At 39.2% G+C, this 13,417-nt stretch overlaps 3 protein-coding genes across 5 annotated transcripts; 2 read left to right on the forward strand and 1 right to left on the reverse strand.

Annotated features, from left to right (window-relative positions):
* The first annotated feature begins 34 nt into the window (after positions 1 to 34).
* Positions 35 to 11,331, forward strand: LOC132256967 (MICAL-like protein 1). 3 transcript variants are annotated; one of them, XM_059753604.1, is made up of 8 exons: positions 35 to 152; positions 4,218 to 4,496; positions 4,602 to 4,786; positions 6,142 to 6,227; positions 8,634 to 9,637; positions 9,700 to 10,774; positions 10,835 to 10,978; positions 11,051 to 11,331. In XM_059753604.1, exons 2-8 carry the CDS (start codon positions 4,345 to 4,347, stop codon positions 11,117 to 11,119), a joined length of 2,715 nt encoding a protein of 904 aa, XP_059609587.1. In that variant the 5' UTR covers positions 35 to 152; positions 4,218 to 4,344; the 3' UTR covers positions 11,120 to 11,331. The 3 variants fall into 3 exon arrangements, with proteins under 3 accessions (XP_059609587.1, XP_059609588.1, XP_059609589.1); XM_059753605.1 differs by lacking the exon at positions 35 to 152 and adding an exon at positions 2,211 to 2,399; XM_059753606.1 differs by lacking the exons at positions 35 to 152; positions 4,218 to 4,496; positions 4,602 to 4,786; positions 6,142 to 6,227 and adding exons at positions 7,308 to 7,426; positions 8,301 to 8,531.
* Positions 141 to 2,198, forward strand: LOC132256937 (protein-lysine N-methyltransferase EEF2KMT). Its single transcript, XM_059753545.1, has 3 exons — positions 141 to 152; positions 359 to 1,021; positions 2,172 to 2,198. The coding sequence occupies exons 1-3, from the start codon at positions 141 to 143 to the stop codon at positions 2,196 to 2,198; spliced, it is 702 nt and encodes a 233-aa protein (XP_059609528.1).
* Positions 11,109 to 13,032, reverse strand: LOC132256969 (uncharacterized). Its single transcript, XM_059753607.1, has 4 exons — positions 12,459 to 13,032; positions 12,099 to 12,397; positions 11,532 to 11,648; positions 11,109 to 11,471 (listed from the first exon to the last, which is right to left on the reverse strand). The coding sequence occupies exons 1-4, from the start codon at positions 12,924 to 12,926 to the stop codon at positions 11,354 to 11,356; spliced, it is 1,002 nt and encodes a 333-aa protein (XP_059609590.1). The 5' UTR covers positions 12,927 to 13,032; the 3' UTR covers positions 11,109 to 11,353.
* Positions 13,033 to 13,417: the final 385 nt, after the last annotated feature.

The raw sequence follows: 13,417 nt of genomic DNA on the forward strand, positions 1-13,417 counted from the left end.
CAGGTGGACTTTTGTTTTGATCTCGGTTTGGTTTTCTTGTGCTTTTCTGGAAAAGTGCATTCAACTCGGTAAATACCATGAATTTAAGTGATTTAAAGCAAATTCAGACGAAATTCCTTTGTGGACACGCCGTTAAAGACATGAATTTTGATGTAAGTTGCCCATTTTTGTAAGTTTTGAGTTCATTTCATCTATTGGTAAATTGAGGTTAATTACTATACTGGAGAAAAATATCTCCCAAGACTGGAATGGGGTTTATTTGTAATCCAAAGAATGTTATTGCACATATACAAGAAGGTGAAATCCAATATCTGTTTGGAAAAGCATCTTCTCATTGCTGTCCTTTGAATAATTCCAGCTTCTATTCCACGACATTTCATGGGAATCACAGAAGATGTTTCTTCAGCAGACTCTTGGTCACCCTTTGCTTCTTGCCAAGCCAATTTCGTGGTCTTATCAGGCTGCTTTTCTTCGAGTGGCCATTGAGACACTCGAAAAGAATACACCCGAAGTGCACGAGGATTTCTACACAGAGTACTTGAGACTGCAACAGCTCGCGTCTCTCGAACAGACTCACGTGTACAAGCACTATCGTGTTCCTCAAAGTGACAAATTAATCTCAGTCAGGGAGAGTCCCAAGCTCTTCTGCGATGGGACAACTGGCCTGAGGACTTGGGCCTCTTCCATCGCTCTGTGCGAATGGTTTGTCCACAATCTTACTGATTTGTCGCAAAAAACCCTTCTTGAACTCGGAGCTGGTGTTGGAATGGCGGGAATCATGCTTGGTCAGATGGTTGAAAACTGCAATATACACTTGACAGACTTTCACGAGAAAGTCCTCGGCATTCTGGAGGAAAATGTCTGTGCAAATCCTCCGGCAAACAGCAATAATTTAATTGTTAGTCAACTCGACTGGAATTCTGAGGCGGATTACGAGAGATTGAGTAAAACTTGCTGTCCGGACGTTGTCTATGCAGCTGACGTGATTTACGATAGTGACTTATTTCCAGCACTGTGCAGAGTACTAAAGTGTTTTATCACCTGTAACAATTCTTCAATAATAATTTCTTGTGGCATAAGGAATGAGAAAACATACGCGGATTTCACTAAGATCTTAGGTGAGTTCAGAGAGAAAAATGAAATTGAAAATTACATTCAATACCTTTTCTGCCTAATTGGCAATCTTTATTTTCCAGAAAACAATGGACTAACGATCGAGAAGGAGAAGTTCTGTAAGTCGAATAAATTTTACTGGACTGACTCAAGCGAAATAGTGATCTTCAGCGTGAGGAAAAAGACTTGAAGATGATCGCAGTGTTCTTGTCAGAATATCATTCTTACATCAGACGAATAAAGGCTGCTGAATTCTCTTTTTTTATTTATAAGAAACATGTCTTATGTTAAGATGCATTTTAGTGTTATAAAGAGAAACAAGATATTTAAATTTCAAAGTCACACGGATTTACTTCCCTTTCATGCGTAGACCTACATAGATGACTACGCGATGTTCTTTCTGTGTGCTTTGAGTGAGATTTTCCGGTTCAGCATGGCTAATCAAAATATACCATGCCTTTTTTGGATTAAAGAACAACGTCTTTTTGACCACTGAAGGTTGTCCGAGAAAAACAACACGCCGCAGAGAAGCAATCATGTACGCAAATCAGTTGGAAAGTACATGGTGAGATACGATGGTGATCAATACCATTGCACACCTAATTTTTCGTAATGGTAAGAGACACCAATTTCACACATCTCAGCTGTGAGTACTTGTTTTTAGAAATTAAAAGGTTACAGGTTTGCGAGGTAAAACTTGTGAAAGCCATAGGGCATTCAAGTGATGATCGTGAGGTTGTAATTCATTCTGAGACGGGTAATAGTGATGAATTTGTTGAATTTTTATTGTTAAATATCCATAGAGTTTATTCACAAGTTTATGATCTCTTCCATTTACCAAAACCATACCACAATTCAGCAGAGAAGATGGAATATCATTTTGCCATGGCTGTTTTGTGAAAGTGTGGGTATCGACAACGTATAATTTCAAGCAGTTTTGCGTCCATGTGTTTGCATCCAGTGGATGGTTTTGTATTTTCCTTTTTATAATTATGGTCAGAGGTTTTGTATGTATGCCTCTGGGATCTGTTATGTCTCTTATGCTGTGTGGAGCGTAGCTTATTCTGTTGGAGACTGTCGAGTAATACGGACCAGCGCTAACTTGTGCCCTCTGGGATTTTTTATGCCAATATAATCACATCTATTGTTATTGATCAGTTTGTGCAAAACAATCCATTTTCTATAAAGTCGCGTCTTATCGTGTGTGCTCCCGAGTCTGTGTTCTCTAATCAATATGTGAAGTTGGTTTCAGAGAAGAATCAAGTGAGGAGAAGACAGAGTTTGATGTGAGTATAAGGCCTCACCCAGTGCTTTTAATGACTTCTTTTTTAAATATTAACCTCGTGTGTGTTTTTCAATATAAGGTGTATAGAAAACCCTATTACACTGACAGCTTTTCGTATATTTTGATGGCTTTGTCTCTATGTAATGCCCCGTGTGGATTTTTTTCGGTCTCTGGCTATTTACCTGTTCTATTTGTGTGCTGCAATTGTAATAGGGAATATACAAAATAAGAATCAAGTACCGTTTGTAAAATTTTCCCATTAGAGATTCTTAATGCTTTCATGATTGTAAGAGGTCTAAACCTCAAAAGTACACACCTTCGAGTGGAAAATATTTGAATAACATCACTCAAGACGTGCGCACAGAGGCTGATTAATTGAATTATGTATGTATATAATGGAAGACTCCCAATAGGTTTACATACTGCAAATTAAATCTTGTGAGCTTCGAGGATTAGAAAGACAAACAGAGTTGGTATTTTTTCTCTAACTTCACATACAATATACAATAGATTTTGTCAGCATTACTCAACAACTAAATGCAAGAGAGAGGTAGAGAGAGAGAGAGAGAGAAAGAAAGAGCACTCAACAATTGATTTACAAATCATGGAAGTTAGCAATATGAGAGATTTGTATTGGGAAACATTATAAAGTGTATAAATTTTTTCTGCGTTAAAAGTGAAACATACTGTCTTTTCCCTCCTTCGATAAATCTTACTCCGTGAGGTGTGGCACAAAGTGCGCTTTTTTTGCTACCATTGCGAGCTATAATGTCTGTATTTCAAAGCGAATTAATAGCCTTTTGATTGAAGACTTCAGTGCTTGTTTGCTCTCAAGAGAAATTGCGTGTCAAATCAGCGTATGTTACAATTCGTCTGATGCCTTAAATTGTCCTGTTGAGAAGATGAGAGGTATAAAAATTTGACGGTCTGTTGTGTGTGGCACGATGGGAAAGAATATAGAGGTGAGACAAGAAGCGTGATGATGGAGCATCATTTTTTAACTCAACTCACGCGCGTCTTGGGCGAGAAATGTGTGTTTCCAGAAATTTGAGTGTGTCGCGACTTTTGGGGGCCTCACTGTATAAATGTATAAAAGAAGTAAGAAAACCTGAAAGAAAACAGGTTGTTGTTTTTTGGCTCCTTACATCTTGTGACGCTATATGTATGGTTATTGTTAAATGTGGAAGGCGCATATACACCACTAAACGGGTCAGTCACTCTCAAAACGAAAGTTCAGACGCAGATGGAGAGTTAAGAGAGGCATTTATAAAATTATATATGTATACACCGTGCATACGCTTTAATTTGTATATGTTCTAATTCAAGATGTTAATTGACACATTTTCAGAGCCAATTGCCGTCAGGGTTGAGTGAATTCTCTACATATGATTTTTGGGCCATGAAAAGATCCCTACTTGTCTACTCAGATTACTTATGCCATAAATTTATAATAAAATAGAGACATCCTCTCAATTTTTTGCACAAATTTTATTTTGAGGACACATCTAAAGACACGCAAAATATAAAATCTTTTTGTTTTGGACTGAAAATAATTTTTTTGGGAAAATTAAGACAATGCTTTTGCAAGTGCAGAATTTTGGATTGAAAATTTATCTTAATGTTCCAGAATAAGCTAAAATGTGTTTTTTTGCATATACATAATGTAAAAAATATGAAAAATCCCCTTTAACCATGTAAATACCCAACCCTGAGTGCGATGTGTGTAACTCACAACCGTTTTGATTTGAATTCATTATTTCTGTTAAATGCGCAGACTATTCATTATATTCATTTTCCATATTCTAATTTTCTTTTCTAGGCAATGATGATCAACCAAAACTGAACAAGACTAAGTGGAGGAAGGTTGCATTTCTAAAGCACACACGAATCATCTTTTTATATAATCATTCTATTACATTTACCGTGTTTGTGTAATTATTGCAATCATGGGTGAACGTCGTGGCACAAAAGCGCTAGAATTATGGTGTCGTCGAATGACTACTGGATATTCTGGGGTCAAAATTGAGAACATGACAACATCTTGGCGTGACGGACTTGCTTTTTGTGCAATTATTCATCATTTCCGTCCAGATCTCATGTAAGTTGAACTGTTTCCGGCTTAAGAAGCCGATTGTCCTAATATGGACAGAAAGACTGCAAGGCGATCGAGCTCATTAATAACGTTGTGATTGTGTTTTTGCAGTGATTTTGATAAACTCGACAAGAATGACATTTATTACAACAATGAATTGGCATTCAGAACAGCCGAAATTCACCTCGGAATCCCTGCCTTGTTGGATGCGTCTGACATGGAGTCCCATGAAGTGCCAGATCGTCTCTCTATTTTAACGTATCTCTCGCAGTATTACCAAGTATTTGGTACACAAGGTAGGCCACACAACACGATATGATGATGATTTCATAACAACACGTTCATTCCGCTTCCGATTGAGGAGAAATTGCAAAAATTTCTAGACGATCCGATCAATTGGATTAATAATGTGACTTTCTACTGGGTGGCAATTATTTTCCAATTACGCTTGGAAATCCTTAAATGCGGCGGAGAGACCTACACCCTAATTGGTGAAACTTTCACCACCTCATTGCATATACAATTTTCAATTGAAAACTTTGTGATACTTGTAGATTTCCTACCAAGATATGACCATAACTCATTTTATGACATATTTAGGAGATACAATTTCTGCATGAACACCACACATTGGAGGCACTGTGGTGTTGTTGCGGCTAATAAAATGCAGGAAAATCAGCTTTTGAATAAATATTTTTTTGTGACGCGGTATTATGTGATAACATGAATTAGTAAAATGGGTTGTTTCCGTGCAACTTCCTCATTATGACTGTCCATTTAACACACTCAAACATGTCCAGCTATGAGTGAAAGGATTTTTACTCGCTTAAATCACATTTACTTCTGCCGCGTTTTTTTTTTTATATAATTTCGCTCTTTTCAAACGGTCAATGAATTGGCATCAATTGACAGTAGGAGGAAAAAAGCCACTAATTCATATCTGACGTCTGATATTTCAATTTAAACATAAGTGAAAGTTGCTGAGGTGTATTAAAAAAGACACACATATTCTGTTTATATTGGTACTGCACATTTTCTCGCTATAGACTTTAATATCACGTATGTTGAGTTTTTTGTATTTGATTTCATGCAAATACAATTTAGAAGAGAGGGTTTATTTCAATCTCTCGGGCAGACTATAAACTTCCTGTCTGGGTTAAAAAAAAAACAATCAATGACAGTGGCACACCTCGCATTTCCGCACGGTTGGGAAAATGTGTGATTAACTTGAGCTCATGGCACTCATACAATGGCGTACGAAAATTTCATGGGCATTTTCTTCTGAAATTCAGCCCATGCCCACTCAAATGCTCCGCCCATAGTAACACGATAAACATATGAAGAGATAAGAAAAAACTTATCTATTCTGATCTTTGTGATTTAAAACCATTAACAATCTGAATTAGGAAATATACAAATTTCTTTTTGTGTGTTTTTGTTCTATTTTTGAATCTTCCATGCCCATTTATTTGACCCGCTCAATCGATTCTGTAGTCCGTAAATTAGTATACAGAAGATAATGTATAGAGTAATCGTAGGACTATTGTTTCTGTCATGTTTACAAGAGCTGTAAATTGCCGAAGAATTACGCCAACTGAGAGGCATGAAATCATGTGGAAAAAGAATAATTGAGACTTTTCCTCTCTTACAGACGCCTCAACTCAGTCAAGCAGCCGAAGATCAATAGCTGAAGGATCAAATGCCATCGATACAAAAGCATCAGATTCGCCGAAAATGGTGAGTGAGACCTTGAACATCTATTCAGAAGTCTTCTTTTGTATTGTTGTTCGCACTTGAGAATCAATCAATTCATGTGTTAGATAAAATGGAATGGTCTATTGATAAGAGGTCGCGCTTCTAAATCACCCTCATCATCGTTTATTTTCATAACATGAAAACATAAGGAATTATCGAGCATTTGTAGTGCAGATTTTTTTTCCATTGTCTATATCTGTATGTTGTGTGGCGAAGAGTGGCCCAAATTTGTATAAAAATTTTGTATCATTTGCCGTCAATGTTGTTGCGACTGTCATTGAGGTGAGAAATTGAAGAGTGTGTACATATGTATGAGTAAGGATGGGTGCGTATGGTATGGTACGACCGCCATTCGCAGTTGAGATTCAAATAAGCATTGTGTCGATGTGAAATTAACAAATACTGCAAGAAAAGTACATTATTTTTCTTGTTTATGTTTACTGGCCGTTGCGAAAATGTACAGTTATCTGACCTTTGTGGGTAAAAATGTATAATTTTTTCATGTATTGTACATCTTGCATATGCCTCCGACCGATGGTGACTCCTCTCTGCACCTTTTTTCCCATATTTCCAGCTGCACAGAGGAGAGGAGGTCTTCTTTTTCTTTTAAATAATTAGCATGATGATGTGTGTTTTGGTATTTAATCAAATACCACGCGGTGATGCAATTACCCAGTCATTGCCTCGCGCTTCTTCGCTGTATAGCTTTAAAGCTGGATAGGTGGAGAAGAAGCGAGTGTCTTGTTCCTAAGCTGAGACACTGTAAGCGGTGCTTTCAACTCGTCTTGGCCGCAAATGGAGCTAAACTTTCATAAAACTTTTCTACATCGTGCGCGCCTGCAGTGTGTGATAAAAAAGACATGAATGGGGCGTAGAAACAATGGGTGATGGAAAGAGATGAATATAAAATGACAATTAATACTTTCCCATCAACATGTTCGTTTCTGTCTATCTCGCTTGCGGTGCTGAACGAGCTCAACTCTGTGTGTCTTGCTTCTCATGGATTAGTGGACTTTTGACGTATACATTATGGAACAGTTCATTTCTGGAAACTTGCTCAGACAGTTGTGCTTTCTTTTCTGTACTTTTAATTAAATTCATTATATTTAGTGAATAGATTGTCTTAATCTCCTTCTTGAGATAGAGAATTTAAAGACAATTCTCGAGTGTATGTTTCAATGGTGTGTGGCGATAGAGGGTTAACATAGCAATTAAGAGATACTAATAAAAGCAGTGTTGAGTAAGAAATTTCGTAAACTCCCATGGCGTTTCCCATAAGAGTGTGATACAATATCCAATTGGCAATTTATGTAAAATGTCATGACGTGGATAACAAATACCGACTATCGATAGAATTGGGTTCTTTTTGCGACTTTCCTTTTCTGGGAATCGATGATAAATTATTGCAATGCCATGGAAAAAAACAAGACAAGGCGAAATGTGTCCTTGAAAATTGGTCGATATACATTTTGAGAGTGATTCTCTTTATAAAGTATTTTAATGGGTACCTTGACATATTTCTATTATTGTATGAGACAATTATTGCCTTCCAGTTGAGCAAATAGTCTTCGAAATAACACCAAAAACAAATAATATTACTCTATTTTGTCCCTTGGGCAAACATTTCTCTTATCGGTTATTCAATATCAGTAGCACAAGTTGACCATTTCTGTAAAGTAAATTTTTACGATAGGAATAGTTTTCAACATATAGTCAAGTGGGGCTATGCGGAACGTTTGTTGATACAGAATAAATTATAATAGTGTTCCACTATTTCGGATAATGCAATTATGTGTGTAGTACAAGTGTTTTGAAAACTACCCTTTCCAAAGTGACCCCGTAATTCTCTAACTTGTTTAGCTAAATTAATTCAACAGTATAGCGTGCAATTAACTAATGTAGGTCAATAGGCATGTCACTAACTATTAATCTTGTAGGAAAAAACTCACATTCGTCTTATTTGTCGTATGTTTTGTCTCCTCAGAAAATCATTGTTATTTTCTTTCTGTTTTTCCATATCATTTCTGCACATCATACAACTCTTACATCAAATAGGACGATAAAAGCTTGGATATAATGGGACAGTATAAGCCAGAAATATTCTGCTAGAGAGGAAGAGGTCCAGGCGGTTTACAAGTTATCAAATTTTCATCTATTAAAATCATCTTACGAGTAATTAGTTAGAAAAGTATTACGCAAGGAGCTTACGGAGGCGGAGTTCTATAGAATCTTCACGTTCGAACATCTTAGAAAGATAAGCTGTTGAGAATGAGTGCAAAGGAGCAGGTAAAGAATGAATCTTTTGTGTGCTTTACACGCTTTGGGGTGTTGAAGTGTGTTGAATTTAAATGTTTGAATGCTCATTTGATGTTTTTGGTATATTTTCAGCTCTCGAGAGGAGTTCTTAGGCGCGAGCCGTGCTTCAAATGCGAACTACCAGTATTTCTGGCTGAGCGATTGACCATCGATGGCAGAGCGTATCACAGGACATGCCTAAAGTGTGCTCGGTGTAATCATCAGCTCACTCCGGGGAGTTTTTATGAGACAGAAGTGGATGGAGAGTTCTGCTGTGAGGTGTGTCCTGATGAAGAGGTGAAGCATCGTCGGTCTGAAGAGGAACAAAGTGCCTTGCCGGTGCCTGCGGAGGAGCCAACGGACATGGAGAGGCAAAATAGTTTGCTGAAGAAGTCACTAAGTGATGAGGCGAAACGTGAGAGTCTCGATAGATTGAAGGGGAAGGATCAGAAGTTCATGTTGAGCTTCATAGAGACACAGTTCGCCAGTGGGGAATCTGTACAGACTGAAAGTGACATGATAAGCGAAACATTGCGAACAAATGACTCGAATGCTGAAGAAAACAATGAGACAAGTGTTAAGGATAAGCTTAGAAAATTAGTTTTAGATGATAAGGAAGCGCCTCGTGAAGTATCGTCAGAGATTCCATGCCTTACCAAAGATGAGGAGCAAATGAATGATAATGAAGATATTGATGATACTCCACCAAATGTGCCAGCTTGCAACACATCAATACAAGTGCCTATTGTAGATTATCATGTAGATAAGTCAGTTAGTAGTGCAGTGGAAGAGTCCATTGAGGGACTCTCTATGGAAGCAGATAAATCCAGTGACGTCCAAGAAATTAAGGAAGTAGAAACCTATCCCAACAAGTTGAATCCTTTCGATTCGGATGAGGAGGAGGGAGCAACTGCGCGTGAGGATATAGGAAAAGCACAAAATTTGAATCCCTTCGATAGTGATGATGATGAAATTGAGGAGGAGAAGATGCAGAAGGAGCAGAAATCTAGTAATCCATTTGATGATGCCTCAGAGGATGAAGCAGCCATTGTTAAGCCATCTCCAAGGAGAACTCCAATTCCAACGCCCAGGAAAACGTTAGTTCAGCTTGAGTTATTTCACAAATGATTTTTGATATTGATTTGTTGTTTATTTGCAGTCTGGCGAAAAACCCCAACCAGTATCTTTTAGTGACACCAGGTGCCATCGCGAAAGACTTTTATGGGAGTAGTGCTTCTCTAAACTCCAGGAATGAGTCACATGGTTCGATGAATTCTTTGTCATCCACTTCAACTGGCGGCGGATTGGTGAGGCATAAAAAGGGGAAAGCACCTCTGCCGCCTTCGTCAGAGGAGAAATCTTCACCCAAATTGAGTCCCAGGGCGAGAAAGAAACGTCCAGCGCCACCTCCGCCGGTTGTTGAAAAATCTGCAGAGCCGAGAAGGAGGTTGATCCCACTGGATGATGAATTGCTGACAGACGGTGGAGTTGAGAGTGAACAAAGCCTTTTAGATGCCTCAGAAGTGTCATATAGGCGCAAGATTGTCCCCATTGAAGTCTCAGATACGGAAGAATCCCATGAGCGTCAATGGGAGAAGCTGAAGGATAATAAGGACTCGAAGAATCGCAACAGACGATCTCATATCTATCAAGGAGATGAATTAGATACAATGTACAGTGACAAGTCTGCACATGGAAAGTGGAAGAAGCGTAAAGGACCGGCTCCAGCTTTGCCGGTGCCACCGAAGCGGGTGCTTCAGATGCTGCCACTTCAGGAGATTCTGCACGAGCTGGAGGTGATTGATGTGCAACAGCAGGGATTGGAGAAGCAAGGAATAACTCTAGAGAAAATCATAAGAGAGAGATGTGAGGGTGTGGAGAATGTGGATACATCTCTAAACAGTGACTCTTTGGCGAAATTGCCAACGCAAAACACCAAAGAAGTGGAGGATCTCATAATGCAATTGTTCGATCTTGTTAATGAAAAGAACGAGCTGTTCCGACGCCAGGCGGAACTCATGTATTTGCGTCGACAGCATCGATTGGAACAAGAGCAGATCGATTTGGAGTATGAGATAAGGGTGTTGATGGCACAGCCGGAGAGGAATAAGACAGACTCGGATAAAGCAAAGGAAGAGGCGATGATATCGAGGCTGGTGGAAGTGGTTCAGCTACGGAATGAAGTGGTTGATAATCTAGAGATGGACAGATTGAGAGAGGCAGAAGAAGATTTGGTGAGAATGTGTATTACCACGCAGGTTTTAAAAGATTGCTAATCTCTTTGCTAATTACAGAGCATCAAGCAGGAGATTGAGCGGCACACAGCTAAGAGGGATGAGAGCTTCAGGGAGGAGGTATCGACAAAGTTGTCCAAGAAGGAGAAGAAGAAGCAGAAGGAGGCGAAGAAGCTGAAGAATAAAAAGATTGATATAGACAAGGTATCATTCTTGAATCTGCAATGAAATCGTCCCCAACAATCTCTAATGATGTATTTTTTTTTCCCACTACAGGATGACGATGAAACAGAATCCAGTGGCACGATAGTGAGGAAAAAGAAGAAAAAATTCATTATCATCTAGAGAAGTCTCTTTATTTTATGCACAGAGAGAGCTGCAGACATATTGGACAAAAATTCATTCATTAAGATCGTGCAAAATTTTGTGATGGCCAATTCAGCGTCAATTTTCGGAATAGTTTTATGGCATTCAGTTGCAAAATTTTCTATTTTACTCGTTGCTGTAATTCTGTAGAAATATTTTTGTATTCTCAATTATACCCTTTTAAGTGGATACATTTGATTTTTCCTCATTCGATCAGAAGCATCGACATCTATGTGCTGGACACTTTGAGGGATAATTGATGCACTCGTCCAGACAGTACACATCAGCTCCTTCTTGGCCCTCGATATCGCCAATGGCTTCGCATGTTTGGCTAGAAGGATTCAAAGATTATAGCATTGCTGGGGAAAATGTTGAAATGAGAAAAACTCACGGGCAGTGACAGATGGTCTCTGGGCAGTTGGGTGGGTATCGGAGGCAGTTTATTTGACACCATTCATCCATACCAGGCACGCTTCTGTACAGTGGCGATGGCACACACACTTGATCTCTGCAAAGAGACAATTTAAATTAAAAACAGTTTAATTACTTTGACAAATTATTCAAACGCAGAGATTTTTATCAGTCAGATTAGTCTAAGGAAACGTAATATGATTTTTCAGGTATCGAACACGTAAATTCTTCATTATATCTTCTAAAAATCGTAGAAACCACAAACAATTCGAGAAAGTTTACGAATTGTTTCTAGGTGAAAATTCTGTGTGAAAATGAGTAAGAAATCAAGAAAATCTAATAGAAAACTTTATGATGCAGGAAGAAACGGAAAATTCTGGTGGACCCGCAAAGATCTGGACATGATTGGCAGGAAAGAGCGAAAAATGCACTCTGACTTTTTGTATTACTGGATATTTCTCATGGCGCTCTTCCTGCTATCGATCGTCGTCCTATTGATACACATTTGCTTCTACAGAAGCTCTTAAGTCAGCTTATTAAGACATACCTGACAATAAGAGGGAAGATGTTGTTGGGTGCTGGAGCACGCAGATCCCTGTAGTAGAGCAAGAATGGATTCGTGTTGTCGGCAAAGTGAGGCGGCAGGGCCCCAGTGTTAGATGTGATCGCAATGTCTGCGCAGTTCCTGAACGTCTCAGCTTTTCCACATCCCACGGCCTCGGTTCCATTGGCGCAGGTGCCCCACATGTTGGCAGTATAATACGTCCACTGCAGGACGCACTGGTTGCACGTGACGTACGGTGGTAGACGCACTCGATAGCGGAAGACGCCCTTCTTCTTCGCCTCCTGCAATATCGCCGTAAATTTTAGCCAGATTTCTTCATGCAAGGAATTATCAGATGAGCACCTGTGGTATCAAGTAGCGATGCTCGCGTGTGCCGGAGATAAAGAGTGGGTATCGGTCGAAGCACTCTTGAGTGGCTTCCAGATTGGCGTTATTATTGGGGCAGAGAAACATTTCGAAGCGCCCATAATGATTGGCTGTAAGCTCGACCTCCACATCAATCTCTTGCCCCACTGTGTAGAATCTGGAGATAATTCCTTTTGCATACTCACCGCCCGCCTCGTGCGGTCGCGGCGTGGTCAGATGGTAAGCATCGCCACAGAGGCCGCAACGACCATTGTTCTGTTCCCACTGCACAGCATAACCGCCACAGAACAGCTCGTTGTCATTGTAATTGACAGGATTGGGATAACCGAAGCGCCACATGGCATTCCTAGCTGGAGGATCCATCAGTCGCCCGTGCGCCTGGACCACTTCTGTGCCGTACAGCACCATTAGCATCCAACTTGCGAGCCACATCCTCAACTGCATGCTGAAAGGCGGAGAGAAGACACACTCAATACAAAATATTTGATAAAATGTGAAATACAGTCGAATTCAATTGCGTCAACTGCATGAAATGCATATAAAATGCTACAATACTTTTCAATACCAGAAAACACAGAGGTTGTGTTTAGTTTCTGGAAGAGTGAAATAAAATTAAATAAGTGAATTATATAAGCTCATATAGATTTTTATTGATTCGAGTTGCAGAATGAAAGAAACATTTTGAAAATTTTGTTCCTCACTGTCACATTTCTTGCCCACGGAAACTTTTGCAATTGTCTCGCACTCAAGTTTGTTCAACTTTTCTTCGTAATTCATTCAAAAACGTTGACCTTCTCTTCACAGAACATTTACGCAAGATCCACGAGGCCTCATCAATAGATTAGGAGGAAAAAACCATTAGGTACACAAGAACCAAACAAAGATATAGTTCCTAAAACCGTTTTCCATTCTATTATTTATTCTCAGTGTCACAA

The sequence above is a fragment of the Phlebotomus argentipes genome, unplaced genomic scaffold (assembly GCF_947086385.1).
Source record: "Phlebotomus argentipes unplaced genomic scaffold, Phlebotomus argentipes genome assembly contig_33, whole genome shotgun sequence".
In the NCBI taxonomy this organism is placed as follows: domain Eukaryota; kingdom Metazoa; phylum Arthropoda; class Insecta; order Diptera; family Psychodidae; genus Phlebotomus; species Phlebotomus argentipes.